Genomic DNA, 21642 nt, shown 5'->3' on the forward strand with positions numbered 1-21642 from the left:
CTTCTCCACAGAGGAGCAAACAAGTAGGAGCAAAAACAGGGCATCAGTTCTGAGCAAGAGGAAAAAAAGCACACGCAGCAGAATGGAAGGGGGTTAGACACCAACAGATGCAGTGTCTCTGGTCTGGGACCCACGTGCATCCGCAGAGGCCCTTTCCAGACCTGGCTTCCGGGGTCCCAGGGCGCACCTCAGGATTCTCCTGCACATTCACGCTTGGGCCCTCTCCCTGCCCTTAGGTGGCAGGAGGAAGATGGACAAGAACTTTCCCGAGGCCAGGCTATAAACAGCCTGCTTTGGCCTTGATGAGGTAAAGAAAAGTGACAGCTGTGGTCTGAGGTAAGACTCTTTATTATATACTTGGGTGGGGTAGCCCAGGTGGATGCAAGGTTGCAGGGATGGGAAGCAGCCCTCTTGGGTGTCACTCTGAAAATGAAGTAGGGTGGTGGCCGCTCCTCTTCAGTGAATTAGTCCCCTACCAAGGTCTTACAGACCCACCCTTCCTTTCACCCTTCAGTTCCCACTGTCCTCCAAGGAGAGGAGCCTTGGGTGAGGGTCCCTCCCTCCTTCAGAGAATGGGACTGTCTGCCTCTTGAAAGCGAGGATTGATGGTGGTCGTGATGGCACTTTTGTAGAGAGGATTACTGTCCTGAGGAAAGATGTTGCAGATTATGAGCAAAAATCCCAGGATTCCTTGTCCCCTTTCTAGACCTAAGAGGCCAGTCTTGAGCCGAATCCTAGGAGCTGATGGAAGTTAGCAGAGGGATTGGTTACATGTGCCAGGCGCTGGGGGAACCCAGTGGGAGGAATCAGGGATGGGCTTGTGGTGGGGAGACAGCTAAAAGGGGGCCTAACCAGGAAGTTTCACCTGCTTCCAGTTGAGTTGTTGCTGCTCCTTCTCAAAGCGACTGTATTCCCGGCGGTCATAGATTTCCACCGAGAGCCGGTAAGCCAGGACCAGCCCCAGCCCCACTGCCACGATGCCCCCTACGCAGCCCAGCACAATGGCCTGGGTGTGGTCTGCTCCCTCTGTGAACAAGAAACCAGACACACTTGTGGGAGCTGGAGCATAGGGACAGATCAACAGTTGTTCATGGTGTGTCCAGCCTGTCCAACCCTGTCACTGAAAGCAAAGGGAACCCAGCAAGGTCCAGGGTTATTCTCACTGCCCAGGGCCTTAGCCTTGTCCACTTGCTCAGTCGCCTCTGCCTTTGTTCTGGATTCACAGTTCTGCCTCAGCCCCCATCCTGTTTCCCATTATCTTCACTCTGCATCCCCAGAGTTGAGACCCTACCCATCAAACTTCCAGGGTTTGTGGCATCCCTGACCACTTACTTTCTTGGGGTCTCACTCTGAGCACGACCCTGCCTCTGGCGTCATCCTCCACCAAGAAGAAGAACAAGTGGTTGTCCAGGGTCCTCTCTTTGCACCAGCCATCATCCAAGATAGGGGCCAAGACCAGGGTCACATTGGTATGGGCACAAGCTGTACTGCAATTGGTGGCCAGGAGGCCAGTCCCAAAGGCCCCACACTCTGCACAGTCCCTATGGAGTAGATGCCAATAAGTTACCAGCTGGGTAGTTGTCACCCAATGCCCTTTACCCAGCTACAAGCAGGAAGGAGAGTAGGCAGATGGGAGTGGCTCAACAAGCCCCACTGTGCCCCTGCTCCCAAGATGCAAGACCTGAGGCCTCACCGGTGTCTCTCACATGGTGTCTTGCAGCCTGGGCATTGGTCACATAGAGCACCGTAGTAGCCATCCGAGCACTGGCAGCGGTTGCATTTGCAGCGTCCATGCCCACTGCAGAGCCCTCCCTCGGGACTGATGCAACTGTCCATGTCCCCACTGCATTCGCATGCTCTGCCCGTGCGGTTGGCATGACAGTGACATACTCCACATTGGCAGCGACCAAAGCCTGGGGTAGAGCCATGCAGAGGGTGACAACCATACTCCACACACACAGTTGGCCATCACATGGCACCACAAGCGCATGCATCCAGTCTTTTTCAAGTATGCCAAACACACTCTCTAACCCATACACCAGAATCTTTGACATTTGCCTTCCATGCCAGGAGACTCCCAGAGCCTAAGTGCCTTGGGAAGGCCTCTCAGACCCTGCCCTTCTCCCCAAGGTACCTCCACAGAGGATGCCCTCATGTCGCTCACAGCTGGCATCGTCACACTCGCACAGATGTCCAGAGCTCTGTCCATTGCAGCTGCAGTGTCCACATTGGCACTGACCCTTTCCGCTGCATAGGGGCCCTGTGCCATTGGGAGCCCGGCACCCAGATTCCAGATCTAAGGAGGACAGCTCAGCCTCAGAGCACTCACAGAGCCGGCCTAGGCGGCCGGGGGCACAGCTGGGAGGGGAAGGCAAAGGAGGGAAGTAGGTCAGAGGGTTTGATCACCCCTGACTTGTCTCTCCCAGGAACCTCTAAACCCAAGTTCTCAAGAGTTGGAGAAAGACAACTGAAGGAATAAGTATAGTGGAACACCGACGAGGGGTGAGAGAGTGGAGGGAGCCGCAGTCAAGAGGAGGGCCTGAACATATCTGGGAAGCTTCAAGGGATGAAATTGAGTGGGGAGTCTAGGGATGTCAAGGATACTCCTGTGGGGGGAATGGAAAGCAGCGGAGGAATACGGGCCAGGGTTGGTCGTTTGTTGTCAGCCAGCTGGGTGAAGGGAAGAGGAGGCCCTCACCTGCATACCCCACATTGTAGGTGTCCCTGGCCATCACTGCAGTGGGGAGCCTGGGCCTGGGTGTCACTGCAGTTACAGTCACACAGCGTGTGCAACTCCACAATCAGCTCCTCTGAGAAGCCAAGGGCCCGGAGCCTCAGGAGATGGGGCTCTGGGAGGCAGTGGGTGGCTTGGAGGGAAACCCAGAAAGTCACCTAAGAACAGGGTAGGCAGGAATCAGGCCATGGTTATACAAACACACCAAACTCACCCAGAACCTCACCCCTTAGATCATCCAGAACCTCACCCCTTAGTAAATGAAGAGATGGGGTCATGGTAACACCCAACTCCTAGAAACTTTACCTGAGGAAGCCACTCAGACTACTTCAGGAAGGATGGATGGAGGATTACCCCAGGCTCTCCCATCACTCCCCATTCCTGCCCCCCATCTTTCCCTGCCTGCTTAATTTCCCACTCCCACCTCCCCCTGCCCGCCCGCCTTCTGCCTGTGCTTGCTGGCTCTCACCGTCTGGTTGATTTGGACATGGTTGCACTGTCCTCGATCCTCAGCCTTACCCTCCGTCTTCTCAGGACCCTCACACTGGGATTCGTAAGAAATGTGGACCCCAGGAGGGAGTGAAGAGTGTTCAAGGGTCACAGTGGAAGACAGGCTCTATGGGAAGAGAGCAAGTGGATAACCACGTGAAGGCAGGAAAGGACCGCACCCCCACCTTATGTCCTCTCCAGGTGTTCCCAGTTCTGCCAGCACCCTGCCCTCTGCCACCTGGGGCTCCTTACATTCTGCCCAGTCGAGGCATTTCTGGAGGGAGGACCCATGAGAACCTTGCATAGAATATACAGGATCCAGAGGCCTCTAATACAGCATTTCAGTGCAGAGACCATGTTTGTGAAGCCCCACATCAGGACACATAACCTGGGTGCATGCCAGGTCTAAAGGGCAAATTCATTACAGAGTTTGTCTTGGGAAATTTGATACCGTCTCAGATTTTTTTGCCATAGGTTTAGGAGATGCTCTGTTATCAGGAAGCCTACAGCCTAGTTGCAGAGATAAGACCTAAACCACTAAGAGTTTTTATGGTTCCTTCTACCTGTAAAATTCTATGGTTCTTGTGAAAAATAGCTCTGAATTATTTATAAACATAGTGAAAGCAGGCTCCAGATCTCACATTGTTTATGTACAGACTGGGGAAAAATGCCAGCCCTTCTGTTTGTTATCTTTGTGACCTTGGACAAGTCACTTAGCCTTGTGTGGGTTTCCTCCTCTGTAAAAGAGGGATGATAACAGTTACGAAGCAAGGCTTTTGGCAGGGTTAAATGAAGTAGAAACAGTATGTACACCTAGGATGGTGGGTGTGTGAAATAAAAGCTCAGTGACTGAAACTTTCCTGGCAGGCTGCACTCTGCCAGGTGAGGAGGTGGGGCGGGGATCTGAGCTCCATGCTCTCTGCACGTCAGATGTTTAAGATTTATGAATGTAAGATTGAACAATTAATGACAGCCACATGCAGACTATAGGTAGGAGCTGTGGAATGTTAGACCAAAAAGTGACCATTTCCCCTTAGTTCTGCCACCCCACCCAAGGACCCCTTTCCACCTTTCCCTAGTGCCCACCCTCACCATCTCCCCCTCGTTTGGCCCCTCACATTATAAGCATCCATGATGAGCTGTACCACATTGCTGGAGTCCTCACTCAGCTCCCCAACCGCAGACTTAGGAATCAGCTTACTCAGCTCCTGAGTTATGGGGAGTTAAGGGAAATGGTAGGTCACAGCTCTAGGAAAATGGGCTCCTGGGGGTCTGGAAGGAGGGCATATGGGGGACAGAGAATGGATCTTTGGGGGAATTGAGAAAGGCGGGGGTGGGGCTGGGGATCTGACATGTAGACAGCTCTCACCTGGTAGACAGGCAGTGCAGCACTGGTGACAGCAAAGATGGGCTGGATGTTTGCTGCAGAGAGGGCCTGGGCTACCTGACCCACAGAGGGGTAGTCCTAGGGCAGGGAGCAGGGACAAGGTGAGCCCCACAGGTCTCCCCCACAACATGCAAGGTGCCCTCAGCCTGGGGAATCCAGGAACCAAGGTTCCACCAGCTGGAGGAGCCCTGGAGGCTTGCTATGGAATAGGAAGGAGGTAGGGAAAGGTGTCCTGTCTCCACAGCTGAAAGGAGGAACTGCTGGGGAAGATGGCAGCTGTCTACAGGGTGGTTACTGGTGAGGACTGTAAGGCTGGGAGTGGGAGTCCTGGAAGGAAAGAGGTATGGCTCAAATGGGGAGAGGCGGGGTGACTATAGGGACTCACAAACTCTGTGCTGCGACTGTAGAGGCCATTGCTGTCCAAGTGGCAGTGCCCATCACTGGGCATGAAAATGCCACCCAACTTCCCGTCCCCAGCCGTATGGAATGTGTCATCTGAAGTGAACACCAGCAGCCGGGACACATTTCTCCAGCCAATCTGCTCCTGAGGCACAGTGGGGGTGGTAGGCTATGCACCTGGGCATGGCCCTTGAGCCACCCCAGCCAGCTCTGTGAGCCAAGAATGTGGCAAGCCTCACTCTGAGTCAGCTTGTCCATCCCCTTGTCTCCAGTACCTTGCTTTCTCCTGCTCTCCCCAGTCCCCCAAAGAAGGCTGCTGCTAGTGGAAGCTTACTTGTGAATTAGAAAAACATGCCTTCTCCTCAAGATACTCTCCTCAAGATATTTTACTCCAGGCCGGGCGCGGTGGCTCAAGCCTGTAATCCCAGCACTTTGGGAGGCCGAGACGGGCGGATCACAAGGTCAGGAGATCGAGACCATCCTGGCCAACACGGTGAAACCCCGTCTCTACTAAAAATACATAAAAAACTAGCCGAGTTGGCGGGCGCCTGTAGTCCCAGCTACTCGGGAGGCTGAGGCAGGAGGATGGCGTGAACCCGGGAGGCAGAGCTTGCAGTGAGCTGAGATCCGGCCACTGCACTCCAGCCTGGGCGACAGAGCGAGACTCTGTCTCAAAAAAAAAGATATTTTACTCCAACCCACTAGGTAATTGTTAAAATAAGTATACAAACTACACCTACTATGGTATGAATGGCACCCCCTAGAATGGTGCACTATACAACCATAAGGGGCAGTCCCATTCCCAAACAGACCTCCAGGCTCAGATCCCCACCCCACCTCCTCACCTGGCAGAGTGCAGCCTGCAGAATGGCATCGAAGCCACCTTCAGGCGAGTCCAGATTGCCGGACACGCTCTGGCGCCCCACCTCCCGCTCGAAGGCTTGCGCATCCCCCGTCAGGGACAGCACATGGTGAAAGCTGAAGGGTGACTGGCAGCGCTCCAGCCGTGTGGGGCAGGGGTGGCGCAGCTTGGAGGGCACTGTGCTCACAAAGGGCAGCACCGTTTTGTCCACAAAGGAACCAAAACCTGGGAGAGGAGAGGAATGAAGGCTGTGCCAGAAGTCGCAGGGCAGCAACAGAGGACCCACGAGAGCGCTCTATGGGAAGTGGGGTGGGGAGGACGGTCATGGAAGAGGTGATGGGAGAGGGTGCACCCGGGAGCAGGGACCTGGTAACTGACAAGCAAAGCAGTGAGACCACTGGCTCAGGGAAGTGGCAGGTAGAGGACATTAAGAGGAGGACACAACTCCCAGGGCAAATGGGAACTTCCAGAAGGCGGAAGAAGGCCCGGGTATAGGATATGGTAGCAGCATGAGGCAAAGGAAGGAAATTTGAATAGAGGAGAGTTGGCACAGAATGTGGTGCCAGGGACAGTGGCATCTAGGCCTTGCCCAAGGAGACTTGCATCAGGGCAGGTTCCAGGCTGGTAGGCTCAGGGCAGTTGTCCAGGCCCAGAGTCTCCAGACGCTGGGTCTCAGCTAGACCTGTAAAACGGACTGTCTCTGGAGTCCTCTCCAGCTCTGACCTAGAAGATGGGTGTCATTAGGGAAAGATGGAGGAATGAACCTGTGGCCTGGCTAGGCCTGTCAACAACTGGGAGGGCAAATTGGGGCCCTTGTGAGTCCAGGATATTGGCAGAGGCTAAGGCAGTAGTTGAACAGGCAAGGGCTAACAGCGCGAGAGGCAGCCCTCGGCTCACCAATGCGCACAGAATGGGTGACTTCCTGCAGCCGGACCAGCAGAGCGTGCCCAAGCTGGCGCACGCGTTCCAGGTCGTCCTTCATGGAGTAGCTCAGGTCCATAAGGTAGTACAGGTCCACCGGGTATCCCTCAGCACGAAGGAAGCGGACCTGGAGCTGCTGGGGCTCTCCTGGGGGGTGGGTGGCGGGCGGGTCAGCAGAGCACATTGGAACGCCAGCCTAGACCTCTGGCCTGGCCCCGCCGCCCCTAACTCACCAGGCCGTAGCGTGATCCGGACCCGCTGCGGCGCCAGCTGAGTGGCACCCTCTCCGCGGGCGCCCTGGCTGAGCGGCTGGTCCTGCAGCACCTCCTGCTGGCCGCGGGGCTCCTCCAGCTCCTCCAGCGGGCAGCCTCGAGCCAGCAGCTCCTCTCGTCGGGCGCAGCGCCGTGCCTCCGCCTCCCCCGACGCGGTGAAGTTCTGCTCAGCAAGAAAAGGCGCGTCGGGACCGGTCCTGCACAGGCCCTAGGCCCCGCTACCAAAAACACCCTGCAAACTCGGCCCCCTCTAATGCCCCCACCTCCAGTCCATTCCCTGAGTCCCTGATTCCCTCTCTTCCTCCTCGCCACAGCTACCCTTGAACTCTGGTCTTTTTTGTTGTTTTGTTTTGTTTTTGAGACAGAGTCTCACTCTGTCACCCAGGGCTGGAGCGCAGCGGTGCTATCTCTGCTCACTACAATCTCCACCTCCCCGGTTCAAGTGATTCTCATACCTCAGCCTTCCAGTAGCTGGGACTACAGGCCTGTGCCACCACACCCAGCTTTTTTGTATTTTTAGTAGAGACGGGGTTTCACCATATTGGCCAGGCTGGTCTCAAACTCTTGACCTCAAGTGATCCTCCCGCCTCGGCCTCCCAAAGTGCTGGGATTACAGGCGTGAACCACCACGCCTTTTTCTTTCTTTCTTTCTTTTTTTTTTTTTTTTTTTTAACCAACTGTAAAGACAGGGTCTTGCTTTTTTGCCCAGGCTGGTTTCGAACTCCTGGGCTGGAGAAATCCTCCTGCCCCAGCCTCCCAAAGTGCTGGGATTACAGGCATGAACCTGTGGAACTCTGGTCCTTTCTTCCTTGTCACAGCCCCACTTCCTATAGTAGTCCCCCACCCCTCCGCTTATCTCAACTCCCCCTTGCCCCAGTCACCTACCCCCTCTCCTCCCCAATAGAGCCACAGACTTCCTGTTGAGATCTTAGAGACTTCACTACCACAAAAAAATGGGGGCCTTGCCTCCTAGGCCAGCCTTCCCAGCAAGCTCACACCAAAATGGGAAGGTGGTCAGACTAAGACCCACAGCTCCTTGGAAGGGAAAGGATAAGAACAGAAGAGGAGGCGTCCTACCCCCGTAATATGTCTGGTACCCCTAAGACTGGATGGGAAGCCACAGGGGAAGGAAATGGTTAGAGCGGCTTCTCAGCTTGCCCTGGGTGTCAGCTCCTGGTCTGGGGACTGGAGAAGCCAGACACAGACCTGACTACCTCAAGAGCTCCAGCTTCCCAGCTCCAGCCTGGCACCTCTGCCTCTGCCTTGTGCAGACTCAGTATCTACCCTTCTTGTCCTTTCAGAGTCACTGTGTGCCTTTCTCCTGGGTCCTCTAAGCATCTGTAGCTCTGCTTCCATGTGAATTTGCCCTCATCTCTTATCTGGGCTCCCACACTGATCTAACCCTCCATCTTCCCCTGAGAGAGGCAGACCTGCCCCTGTCCCAGCTTGGGCGCCCCTCCTGCTCTGCTGCTCCATGAGCTCTGTCTCTTTCAAGCATAAACAAACAACAGCTTTGTTTGAAGAACCAGGGAGACACCTGCTCCCTAGCATCCTTCTTGGCCACTTAGGTAGCTTAAGCCTTTCCAGTCCCCCTCAAGCCCATATACTTCCACCCCTCCCCTTTCTACCTGTCCAGTCATAGGCTACTACACACCCAGGAACAGAATGCCTCCACCCAAAACACAGACTTAGAAATCTAACTACACACTTTCTGCTATGGACTGAACTCTGCACCCCTACCCCACCCCACTCCCAACCCATTCTATATTGAAGCCCTAACCCTCCATGTGATGGCATTTGGAAATGGAGCCTTTGGGAGGTACCTAGGTTTAGATGAGGGCCTAAGGGTGGAACCCTCATGATGGAATTAGTGCACTTACAAGAACAGAGGCAGTTCCCACCCCCCATCCTCCAGCCCCCTCCCTACGATGTAAGGACATAGCGAGAAGGTAGCCAGTCTGCAAGCCAGGAAGAGAGCCCTAACTGGGGAACCAAATCGGTCAGCACTTTGATCTCGGACTTCCCAGCCTCCAACATTAGGAGAAATGAATTCCTGTTGCTTAAACCACCCAGCCTATGGTATTTTGTTATGGCAGCCCTCACTGGCTAGTACCTTTCTCACATGTTTACATACACAACAGCTCCCTCTACCTATACACAAGCATGAATTCCCACAAGTACATACTTTCTCCCAATTCATGGTCACAAATTCTCTCCATATATACACAAGCAAATGGATACAGACATAATCCTAAGTGCACAGGAAACTTGCATGCATGTGTATGCACACACATATATCCACACACAGGAGTCCTATGTGCACAAACTCAGTCACACATGAGACTCTGGAGTGTTCCTAGAAAATCATACATGTGCCCACACAATCACACACATATATCCAGGCTGCACATACACATACACATACACATGGTTCAAAGGCCATAGGCCCATCTTTACCAGTTGCTTGCACCATGCACAGCTGGGGTGTGAGACGATGCACTTCTGGCAGGAGGGGGCTGGCTGGCAGGACCCCAGCAGGGACAGGTGAGGATTCCCCCATTCTGTGGCCTCCCCTGTGGATGGGGTCTTGGCGTCCAACTCACTCTCACCTCTGCTCAGGACCAGCAGCAAAACAAGGACCACTGGCAAAGCCACCATGCCCTGTAATAGGATATAAAGGGGGACATGTGGGTCCTCAGGGAGGACCCTCAGCTCTCAGTCCTCTAAACTTAGCTTGTGGTTATCACTCTCAAAACTCTACCCCAACACTTTATCTCCCCTCACAGTTTCACTTCCCCCTGTGGATTCAGCAGTTTCTTCAAAATGATGGGAAGGAGCAGGTATCAGGCAAAGGTAGGGGCCTCCAGACATGGTGGCTCATGCCTGTCATCTCAGCACTTTAGGAGGCCGAGGTGGGTGGATCACTAGAGCTCAGGAGTTCGAGACCAACCTGGTCAACATGGCAAAATCCCATCTCTACGAAAAACACAAAAATTAGTCGGGCATGGTGGCGTGCACCTGTAATCTGAGTTACTCAGGAGGCTGAGGCAAGAGAATCGCTTGAACCCGGGAGGCAGAGGTTGCATTGAGTCAAGATCACACCACTGCACACCAGCCTGGGTGACAGAGCAAGAATCTGTCTCAAAAATAAATAAATAAATAAAATAGGGACCTCAGAGGAGATCTGTCCTTCCTGTGTGCAGACTTCATGTGACCAGGGTGGGCAAAATGGCCTACTGAAGGATCTGGGGACTGGCCTGGAAGCGCTAAAGTCTGCACCCAGTTCTATTTACCGAGATCCCAAGCCGTAATGGTAGTAGAACCAAACAGAAAACAGACCGGATTCTGGTACTGCTGCAGTCACTCACTGGCTGTGTGGCAAGTCAGACTTTCTCTCTGGGCTTTAGTTTCCACATCTGCAAAGTGGAGGAGTTGAATAAATAATCTGACATACTTTGCAGCTTTTACAATCTTGGATTCTAAATAAGAGAAGAGGGTCAGTGAGTGGGAATTAGAGAAAAGAAAGCTGGAACAGATGAGGGAGTGTGTGAAAGTGTCAAGGAAGAATAGTTCTACTTGGGTGACATGGTGGCAAGAGGAATGAAGATTAGACCACAAGAACTCTCTGCAGGTCTGGGATAAGGGGAGAAACAAGGCCAGTGTTGGCAAAAAAAATAATAATAATTCTATTTTCTGTACTTTGCACAAAGATAATCTAGATTGAAGAAAGAGCCTGGAGGCAGGGTAATTCTTCGAGTGACATTTTGGAAAGCCAAGCAGATTCCTGATTTTAAAAAACATGTTAATTTTTTTAAGTGAGCAGGTAATTCGTTTACCATGCTTCATAAGTCAAAAAGTTAAATCCCATTGGCCCTTTTTTTTGCAGAAATGGAAAAACTGATCCTAAAATTTATATGGAATTGCATGGAACCCCAAATAGCCAAAATAATCTTGTAAAAAAACATACTGCAAAGCTACAGTGATCAAGACAGCGTTGGCTGGTCACAGTGGCTCATGCCTATAATCCCATGGTGGGAAGACAGCTTTAACCCGGTAGTCTGAGGCTGTAGTGAGCTATGATCGTGTCACTGTACTCTGCCCTGGGCAACAGAGTGAAACCCTGTCTCTTAAAAAAAAAAAAAGGGAAGACAGTGTGGTACTGGCATAAGGATGACATAAGGATACACATATATTATACATCAATGGAATAGAATTGAAAGAGTCCAGAAATAAACTGTGCTTCTGTGACCAATTGATTTCCAATAAGGGTGCCAAACCATTCAATGAAAAAAACTGTCTTCAAAAAATGGGGCTGGGACAGGGCACAGTGGCTCATGCCTGTAATCCCAGCACTTTGGGAGGCCGAGGCAGGTGGATCACTTGAGGTCAGGAGTTCGAGACCAGCCTGGGCAACTTGGTGAAACCCTGTCTCTACTAAAAATACAAAAACTAGCCGGGTGTGGTGGTGTATGCCTGTAATCCCAGCTACTCAGGAGGCTGAGGCAGGAGAATCACATGATCCCAGGAGGCAGAGGCTGCAGTGAGCTGCAATTGCACCACTGCACTGCAGCCTGGGCAACAGAGTGAAACTCTGTCTTATTTTGTTTTGTTTTGTTTTTTTGAGATGGAGTCTCACTCAGGCTGGAGTGCAGTGGTGCCATCTCAGCTCACTGCAACCTCTGCCTCTGAGGTTCAAGCAATTCTCCAGCCTCAGGCTCCCAAGTGTCTGGGACTACAGGCATGCACCACCACACCCGGCTAGTTTTTGTTATTTTTAGTAGAGAGAGGTTTTCACCACATTGGCAGGGCTGGTCTCAAACTCCTGACCTCAAGTGATCCAACCGCCTCAGGCTCCCAAAGTCCTGGGATTACCGGCGTGAGTCACCATGCCCAGCCGAAACTCCATCTAAAAAAAAAAAAAATAAGGCCAGGCATGGTGGCTCGTGGCTCATGCCTATAATCCCAACACTCTGGGAGGCCGAAATGGGCAGATCACAAGGTCAGGAGTTCGAGACCAGCCTGGCTAACATAGTGAAACCCCATCTCTACTAAAAATACAAAAATTAGCCGGGTGTGATGGCACACGCTACCACTTTTTCTTAAAAAAAAAAAAAAAAAGTGCTTTCAACGTGCAAAAGAATGAAGTTGGACCCTCCTGCCTCACACCACATACGAAGGTTAACTGAAAAGGGATCGAAGGCCTAAATATAACTGCTAAAATTATAAACTCATAGAATAAAGTATATGGGTAAATCTTCATAATCTTGGACTTGGTAATGGATTCTTACCTGTAATACCAAAAGCACAAACAACAAAAGGAAAAATAGATACATTGGACTTCATCAAAAATTTAAACTTTTGTGCATCAAAGACAATGTCAAGAGAGTGAAAACAACATACAGAATGGGAGAAAATATTTGCAGATTATATATCAGATGAGTATCCTTAATATATAACGAACTCTTACAATTCAACGACAAAAAGACAACCCAACTTTTAAAATGAGCAAAAGACTTAAAAAGACATTTCTTCAAAGAAGATAGACAAACAGCCACCCAGCATATGAAAAGATGCTCAACAGTATTAATCATTAGGAAAATGCGAATGAAACCCACACTGATCTGGGTGTGGTGGCTCACACCTGTAATCCTAGCACTTTGGGAGACCGAAGTGGGTGGATCACTTGAGATCAGGAGTTCAAGACCAGCCTGGGCAACATGGTGAAACCCCCATCTTTACTAAAAATACAAAACTTAACCGGGCATGGTGGTGCATGCCTGTAGCCCCAGCTACTCGGGAAGCTGAGGCACAAGAAGCGCTTGAACCTGGGAAGGAGAAGCTGCAGTGAGCCAAGATCGGGCCACTGCACTCCAGGCTAGGCGACAGAGTGAGACCCTGTCTCGAAGCAAAAGAAAGAAGGAAGGAAGGAAGGAAGGAAGGGAGGGAGGGAGGAAGGAAGGAAGGAAAACCACAATGAGATACCACTTCACTTCTACTAGAATGACTATCATCAAAAAATGAAAAACAGCGAGTGTTGATGAGAACGCGGAGAAATTGGGATCCTTATATATTACCGTGTAAATAATGTAAAATAGTACAATCTCTGTGGAAAACAGTTTGATTCCTCAATAAATTGAGCGTAGGATTACCCTATAACCTGGCAATTTCACTCTTAGGTATATACCCAGAAGAATTGAAAACAGGTGTTCAAACAAAAATTTGTACAGAAATGTTCACAGCAGCACTACTCACAATAGCTAAAAGGTGGAAAGAACCCAAATGTCCATTGGCTGATGAATGGATAAAGAAAAGGTGGTATATCCATACAGCAGAAAGTTATTTGGCCATAAAAAGCAATGAAGTGGGGCGGGCACAGTGGCTCACGCCTGTAATCCCAGCACTTTGGGAGGCCGAGGCAGGTGGATCACCTGAGGTCAGGAGTTCAAGACCAGCCTGACCAATACAGTGAAACCTCATCTCTACTAAAAATACAAAAATTAGCCAGGCATGGTGGTGGGCTCCTGTAACCCTAGCTACTTGGGAGACTGAGGCAGGAGAATTGCTTGAAACCGAGAGGCAGAGGTTGCAGTGAGCCGAGATTGCACCATTGCACTCCAGCCTGGGTAACAAGAGCAAAACTGGGTCTCAATAATAATTTTAAAAAAAGGCCGGGCGCGGTGGCTCACGCCTGTAATCCCAGCACTTTGGGAGGCCGAGACGGGCGGATCACGAGGTCAGGAGATCGAGACCATCCTGGCTAACACGGTGAAACCCCGTCTCTACTAAAAAAATACAAAAAACTAGCCGGGCGAGGTGGCGGGCGCCTATAGTCCCAGCTACTCCGGAGGCTGAGGCAGGAGAATGGCGTGAACCCGGGAGGCGGAGCTTGCAGTGAGCTGAGATCCGGCCACCGCACTCCAGCCTGGGTGACAGAGCGAGACTCCGTCTCAAAAAAAAAAAAAAAATAATAATAATAATAATAATTTTAAAAAAAGCAATGAAGTACTGATACATACATGCTACAACATGGAAAACATTGTACACTAGCAGAAAACATGCTCAGTGAACAAAACCATTCATGAAAGATCACATATTGTATGATTCCACATATGGAACATATCCAAACTAGAAAAATCCACAGAGACAGAAGGTAAATTAGTGGTTACCAGAGCTTGGGGGAAGGGGAAATGGGGAATGACTGCTTAATGGGCAGTCTCATTTTTGGGGTGATGAGTAAGTTCTGGAATTAGTGAAGGTACTTAATGCCACTGAATTGTACACTTAAAAGTGGTAAAAATGATAAATGTTTGTGTATCTTACCATTTTAAAAATCAAAAAGTTAATCCTACCCCATATGCCATACCCAGTTTCCACACCTACCTTAAATGAATATCATTTATTACTATTTTTTTTCTTTTTTCTTTACTTTTTTTTTTTTTTTTTTTTTTTGAGGCAAAGTCTCACTCTGTGGCCCAGGCTGGAGTGCAGTGGCATGATCTACAGCCTCCGCCTTCTGGGTTCAAGCGAGTCTTGTGCCTCAGCCTCCTGAGTAGCTGGGATTACAGGTGTGAGCCGCTACGCCCAGCTGATTTTTGTGTTTTTAGTAGAGAGAGTTTCGCCATGTTGGCCAGGTTGGTCTCGAACTCCTGACGTCAAGTGATCCGCCCACCTCAGCCTCCCAAAGTGCTGGGATTACAGGCATGAGTCAACCTATCTTTGTTTCTTATAATCTTTCTAGAGATTGTTTTATGCATATACAGATTAACATGCATATGCTTTTTAAATGGTAGACTCAAATGGCCCAATTCTTTAAATGGTAGAAAACACAATTTTTCACTTTTTTTTCCTGTAACTACTTTTCTTTTTTTTTTTTTTTTTTTTTTTTTTTTTTTGAGACGGAGTCTCGCTCTGTCGCCCAGGCTGGAGTGCAGTGGCTGGATCTCAGCTCACTGCAAGCTCCGCCTCCCGGGTTCCCGCCATTCTCCTGCCTCAGCCTCCCGAGTAGCTAGGACTACAGGCGCCCGCCACCTCGCCCGGCTAGTTTTTTGTATTTTTTAGTAGAGACGGGGTTTCACCGCGTTAGCCAGGATGGTCTCGATCTCCTGACCTCGTGATCCGCCCGTCTCGGCCTCCCAAAGTGCTGGGATTACAGGCTTGAGCCACCGCGCCCGGCCTCCTGTAACTACTTTTCTTGAAGATCTTTCTACATGAGAAAATTAAGAACGTCCTTGTTCACTTTTACAGCCATAAAGCTTTCCATCGCATGGATACCTCATATCACAGTTAATCAGTACCAAGGATGTGCATTTAAATTGTCTCTTCTTTTTTCTTTTGAGACAAGGTCTCACTTTGTTGCCCAGGCTGGAGTGCAGTGGTGCCGTGATGGCTCACTGCAGCCTCCACCTCCTGGGCTCAAGCGGTTCTCCCCAGCTCAGCCTCCGTCGTAGCTGGGACCACAGGTGTACATCGTCACGTACAGCTATTTTTTATTTTTTTGTAGAGACAGGGTGTTGCTATGTTGCCCAAGCCGGTCTCAAACTCCTAGGCTCAAACTCCTAGGCTCAAGTGATCCTCCTGCCTCGGCTTCCCAAAGTGCTAGGATTACAGGCATGAGCCACTGTGCCTGACCTTAAATTATTTCTAGTTCACTATGACAAACAACGCTGAAATGAAAAGTAATGTATTTATTTATTTATTTATTCATTCATTCATTTGAGAGATAGGGTCTTTCTCTGTCACACAGGCTGTAGTGTAATGGCGCAATCATGGCTCACTGCTGCCTTGACCTCGCCGGCTCAACTGATCCTTCCACCTCAGTCTCCCGAGTAACTGGTACTACAGGCGCATGCTACCATGCCTGGCTAATTATTTTTGTATTCTTTTGCAGAGATGGGGCTTCCCCATGTTGCCCAGGCTGGTCTAGAACTCCTGAGCTCAAGTGACCCACCCGCCTCGGCCTCCCAAATTGCTATGATTAAAGGCGTGAGCCACCTCCCCCAGCCAAATGTCATGTATTTACCATTTCACTCGTGTGCAACTGAACCTGTAGGATAAATCCCTAGCAGAGGATGTGCAGGATAAATAGATAGATATCATTTTCAATGTTGGTGTGTATTTCATCTACATTCTCATGCTAAGAAAAGTATATATATGTTGGTGGGTATTGCCAACATAAACTCCTCGGTGCTTGTACTGGTCCACATTCCCATCAGCAGTGTATGAGAAAGGCCAACTAACTCCTCGTCATAAACCATTTGCATCTTCTTCAGCCTGGGCCAGAGTCAGTTCCAGATACTCTGCACAGAGTGTGGGAAAGGGGTGGGGTGCTGAGTTCTTGAACATCCTGGTGCTGCTCCCCACCACCTGTGACCTCAGGTGCCATATATAACGGAGGCTCCACCCCTCGGGGAGAGGCCGGCCCCAGTTCAGCCTCAGTGTAACCTCAGCCCTGCTTGCTCTGCGTGCCTGTGGTCAGGGAGGCTGGAGATGCTGCAACCCAAAGCCCGGTTTTGACTCATTTCTCTCAAGTGGAGCCCCAGCTGCCACATAGGTTTTTCAGAGATCTCAAGCCCACTCTTCTCCCCTTAAAAGGGGCCCTGGGACTCCCTGGACAGCCGTTTTCTACCTTTCTTCCCAATTATCCTCTCTTCTCCCCTCCTTGGGAATACATGTTCTGCCACCTGTTTCTTTGCTTCTCTGTCTCTCTCTGGCTCCTTTCATTTCAAAACTTCTATTGCATCTCTCTGCTGCTTTTCTCTGCTCCACTTCTTCATAGGGCTGTTTTACTTCCTTTTCCCCTCTGTTCCTAACTATAGAATGGCTGAATCTTCACTCCATCCCACTCTTTTCACAAATGGAAACCTAAATTCCATGAGGCCATGAAGGGGTCGCCTGCCCCTCCACACCTGTGGGCGTTTCTCGTTAGGTGGAACGAGAGACTTGAGAAAAGAAATGAGACACAGAGACAAAGTATAGAGAAAGAAAAAGTGGGCCCAGGGGACTGGCGCTCAGCATACAGAGGACCCGCGCCGGCACAGGTCTCTGAGTTCCCTCAGTATTTATCGATCATTATCTTTACCATCTTAGAAAAAGGGAAGTGGCAGGATAATAGGATCATCGTAGGGAGAAGGGCAGCAGTAAGACATATGAATAAAGATCTCTGTGACATAAGTTTAAAGAAAAGTGCCGTGCCTTGATATGCATATGCAAACATCTCCATAAACCTTTTTAGTGCATAAAGAGCAGCATTGCTCTAGCAAGTCCCACCTTTCGCCCTAAGGTGGTTTTCTCCCATCTTAGTAAATAGAATATATAATCGAGTTTTACACCGAGATGTTCCATTGCCCAGGGATGGGCAGGAGACAGATGCTTTTCTCTATCTCAACTGTCAAGAGGCCTTCTTTCCTCTTATATTAGTCCTCTTCAGCACAGACTCTTCACGGGTGTCAGGCTGGGGGACAATCAGGTCTTTCCCTTCCCACGAGGCCATATTTCAGACTATCACATGGGGAGAAATCTTGGACAATACCTAGCTTTCCTAGGCAGAGGTCCCTGCGACCTTTGGCAGTGTACGTGTCCCTGGGTACTTGAGATTAAGAGAATGGTGATGACTTTTCACAAGCATCCTGCCTTCAGGCACTTGTTTAACAAAGCACACCCTGCACAGCCCAAAATTCGTTAAACCTTGAGTCACCACAGCACATGTCTCTTGCAAGGACAAGGTTGGGGGTAGGGTCACAGATTAACAGCATCTCAAATGCAGAACAAAATGGAGTCTCTTATGTCTACTTCTTTCTATACAGACACAGTAACAGTCTGATCTCTCTTTCTTTTCCCCACAAGGCCAGGGTCACCCAGTGAACTAGGGGCAGGGCAGGACAGGGCAGGGCCAGACCTCTGCTGTGCTTCCTCCTTTCCTCCCTCCAACCCGGGTACCATCTCCATCAAAAGTTGTGTTCTGTCTCCGCTAGCCCTGATGGGCTCTGCCTAATCCCATTTCTCTTTCCTTAGGGGTACTCTGCAGTCTTCCCTTCTCTTCCTGGGACCAAGTGGTTATTTCCATTTTTCTGGACTCCATTCTGACTCCAATACACACCATGTGGCCCCCCTCAGCAGCTGAGAAACAGAGCCTCTTCCCAACCCATCCATACCTCCCAAGTCAAGCAGAACCCTCTGCTGCCCACTGGGAGTCACAACAAGGGAACGGAACTGAGCTGCTGGGCCTCAGTGTCCCAGGAGAGTGAAGTCTGTGGCCAAGGTGCCGATTAGGAAGAAGTTTGAGCTGAAGGCAGAGCATTAGGGATGGCAGCTGGGGTGGTGTTGGGAGAACCTTCCCTCAGTATAATCGGTATACCTACCCTACCTCAGTATAATCCTTAGCACATGGCAGGCACTCGAATGACAGCACTCGTACACATCCCTGCCTCCAGACCCACTGTTGGGAAACTGATGCAAGAGAGATGGGCTTTGGGAGAAGTGGGGGTGGGGGGGCTGTGAAACTGGAGGAGGGAAGCAGGTCAGGGGATCTTAGGAATGCAGAAAGGAGTTCAGAGCCTTTCTCAAGTCTGGACAGGACCCTCGATATCCAGGTCAGAGCCCTCTTCCCAAGAGGTTGGGACCAGGTGGGCCTGGGCTTGTAAGGAGAGGAGGCAGAAGGGCTGGTGCCCTGGTACTCACAGGTGCGTGCAGAGCAGCCCTTCCTCTGGCGGCGGCAGCAGCCTTTGTGTACTGGTCTGGGAGACTGCAGAGGAGGAAGTGACACTCCCTGGGGTGGGGAAGATTTGGGGTTGGTGGGGGTGACTGATCTAGAAGGTGGAGCAGATTGGGGTGGGGCTGAGCCAAGGGAGTGGATGATACAGAGATCTGGAAGAAAGAAGCTCATTTATTGAACTCCTGTCGTGTGTTGAACGTAACATACTATAATTAACCCTCACAACCACCTCATAAGATAGGGGTTAATATTCTCCTAAGTCCCAATTTTACAGATGCAGAGATTGAGGCTTAGAAGCAGGAAATATAGAATTTTGCCCAAGGTCCCACAGCTAGTAAGTAGCTAGTCTAGGATTTAAAAAAAAAAAAAAAGGCCGGGCGCGGTGGCTCAAGCCTGTAATCCCAGCACTTTGGGAGGCCGAGACGGGCGGATCACTAGGTCAGGAGATCGAGACCATCCTGGCTAACACGGTGAAACCCCGTCTCTACTAAAAAAATACAAAAAACTAGCCGGGCGAGGTGGCGGGCGCCTGTAGTCCCAGCTACTCAGGAGGCTGAGACAGGAGAATGGCCCGAACCCGGGAGGCGGAGCTTGCAGTGAGCTGAGATCCGGCCACTGCACTCCAGCCTGGGCGATAGAGCGAGACTCCGTCTCAAAAAAAAAAAAAAGAAAAAAAAAAAAAAAGAAAAAAGATTTTTATTTTAAATTTTTGTTATTTTTTGATTTTTAATTTAATTTAATTTAATTTTTGAGACAGGGTCTTGCTCTGTTTCCCAAGCTGGAGTCCCATGGCATGATCTCAGCTCACTCCAAACCCCGCCTCCCAAGTTCAAGCGATTCTCCTGCCTCAGCCTCCCGAGTAGCTGGGATTACAGGGGTGCACCACCATGCCCGGCAGCATTCTATATTCTTAGTAGAAACGGAGTTTCACCGTGTTGGCCAGGCTGGTCTCAAACTCCTGACCTCAATTGATGTGCCCACCTCGGCCTCCCAAAGTGCTGGGATTACAGGTGTGGGCCACCGTGTCCAGCCTATGTTTTTATTTTTGAGACAGAGTCTTGCTGTGTTGCCTAGGCTGGTCTGTAACTCCTGGATTCAAGCAATCCTCCCACTTTGGCCTCCTGCATAGCTGGGATTACAGGCACACCCGGCTGGTCTGGGATTTAAATCCAGGTCTGCCTGCCTCCAAAATTCATGATCTCTCTATTAACTTATACAGGAAGGAACATGATAGGAGGGAATAGAGGCAATAAGTACTGTAGAGAGGCGGGAAGTTAGAGACTCGTTCATTTTGAAAACCCAGGATACATTGTATTAGTGTGCTTGACTACATAGGCTCTGGAGCCAAGTTGCTACAGTTCAAATCCTGGCTCTACTACTTACTTGTAGTAAGGATCTTAGCTGAATTACTTAACCCCACCTGCAGCTGTTTTCTCATCTGTCAAGCAGGACTCACAGGATTGTCGGGAGAATTAAAAGAGATAATTCATATCAATTGCCTAGAAGACTACCTGGCCCATACTAAGTAAGGGCTTGATAAGAGAATTAGTAGGGATGAGAAGTGACAGGTGAGAAGTGAAGAGGCTTTGAGAAATTCAAGGTCCAGACAGCTGGAAACTTGGAAGAGAGAGGCACAGGGCCAGGCTCAGAGCATGTGATTGGGGAGCCAGGAGCCAAGACAGTAGTGGAGCCTGGGAAAGGGGTGGAGGATGTGAACTGGGAGAAGCAGAGTGCAGGAACAATAGCTGAAGCCAAGGAAAGGATGAAGCCTGTAGGGAGAGTAGGAAAATATTAATGGGATTTGCTCCTGGACCATACAGATCACTAAGAGCTTTGAGAGGGAACTAGACATGAGATCTGTGTTCACAGGTTGATCTCCCCTACCAGAAGGAGCACTCCTTGTGGGCAGGGACTGGCTCTACCAGGCTTCCCTGCTGGCGCCACCACACCTAGCCAAGTGCCCATCTTACAGTAGGTGCTCAATGTCAGATGGATTGCAGAGGTGTAGCTGCTAGGAGGGGACAATTGGAGAGGAGGGGCTCTTTCTCTGGGTGGGCTTGGCCGGCCTCAGGCTATGGGGTAGCCAGAACCCATACCCTTCCCCCACAACCAGGGTTTACCACGGCAATGACCCTCCTTCCCCACAGGCCCTGTGGTTTCCTCTAGAGCTTCTTTCACTTTCTTCTTCTGCTTTCCGCCCTCCACTCTTCTCTCCCCTACTCCCACATCCTCAACTTTTTTGTCATATCCACAGGTCACCAGTGAAGAGAGCCAGGAACAAGGTAGGCAAGGCACTGTCCCAGGGAAGGTAGAACACGGAGGCAGGGCTTGAGGGGAGTCACAGAGGGCGAAGGGAAGAGTACAGGGTGCAACAGTAGAGGCCAAAGACACTGCAAAGGCGTGCTGCAGAGAGGTGTGTGGGAGCAAGGACAGATATTCGGAGAAGGTAACAGTGCAGGGGGCGGTGAGTGGAGGTCATGGGGTGAAGAGTGGGAACAGAGAGGGTGGGGGGAGTAAGCTATAAGGTGATAGCAGGGTGGGTGGGGACAGAAGGCCAGAGGGCTCCCTGGGTGAGGGGCTGGTGTAAAACAGAAACACTGTAGCTTAGATGCAGGTTGTGGTTCTTCTCTTCTGGGGCCAGGAACCCTCATAAGAACTAAATGAAACTTCAGGCCAGGCACGGTGGCCCACGCCTGTAATCCCAACACTTTGGGAGGCTGAGGTGGGTGGATCACTTGAGGTCAGGAGTTCGAGACCAGCCTAGCCAATATGGTGAAACCCTGTCTCTACTAAAAATACAAAAATTATCTGGGCATGGTGGTGCACTCCTGTAATCCCAGCTACTCAGGAGGCTGAGGCAGGAAAATC

The 21642-nt window shown here is 50.5% G+C and overlaps 1 protein-coding gene across 14 annotated transcripts; it reads right to left on the reverse strand.

Annotated features, from left to right (window-relative positions):
* Positions 1–330: 330 nt before the first annotated feature.
* Positions 331–18790, reverse strand: ITGB7 (integrin subunit beta 7). Of its 14 annotated transcripts, none has more exons than XM_065524244.1 (17): positions 18741–18790; positions 10433–10480; positions 10015–10040; positions 9522–9725; positions 7026–7227; positions 6769–6939; positions 5855–6096; positions 4996–5154; positions 4593–4688; positions 4342–4431; positions 3204–3350; positions 2699–2892; positions 2135–2358; positions 1694–1913; positions 1333–1541; positions 866–1026; positions 331–646 (listed from the first exon to the last, which is right to left on the reverse strand). In XM_065524244.1, the coding sequence occupies exons 3-17, from the start codon at positions 10036–10038 to the stop codon at positions 566–568; spliced, it is 2424 nt and encodes an 807-aa protein (XP_065380316.1). In that variant the 5' UTR covers positions 10039–10040; positions 10433–10480; positions 18741–18790; the 3' UTR covers positions 331–565. The 14 variants fall into 14 exon arrangements, 11 of the variants coding, with proteins under 11 accessions (XP_065380316.1, XP_065380317.1, XP_015286451.3 ...); XM_065524245.2 differs by having other exon boundaries at positions 331–741; XM_015430965.3 differs by having other exon boundaries at positions 10404–10480.
* Between the last annotated feature and the right edge of the window lie 2852 nt (positions 18791–21642).

This window comes from Macaca fascicularis, chromosome 11 (genome assembly GCF_037993035.2).
Source record: "Macaca fascicularis isolate 582-1 chromosome 11, T2T-MFA8v1.1".
NCBI lineage: Eukaryota > Metazoa > Chordata > Mammalia > Primates > Cercopithecidae > Macaca > Macaca fascicularis.

What these genes read in the sequence shown, in the direction of transcription:
- ITGB7 (XM_065524244.1), bottom strand. Translation starts at nt 10,038, where the DNA reads ATGGGATTTTGCCATGTTGACCAG. An exon ending in GATTTTGCCATGTTGACCAG is followed by an intron (nt 9,726 to 10,014) that starts GTTGGTCTCGAA and finishes ATCCTATTACAG; the next exon opens with GGCATGGTGGCTTTGCCAGT. An exon ending in CTACAATGTGGGGTATGCAG is followed by an intron (nt 2,359 to 2,698) that starts GTGAGGGCCTCC and finishes TTCCCCTCCCAG; the next exon opens with CTGTGCCCCCGGCCGCCTAG.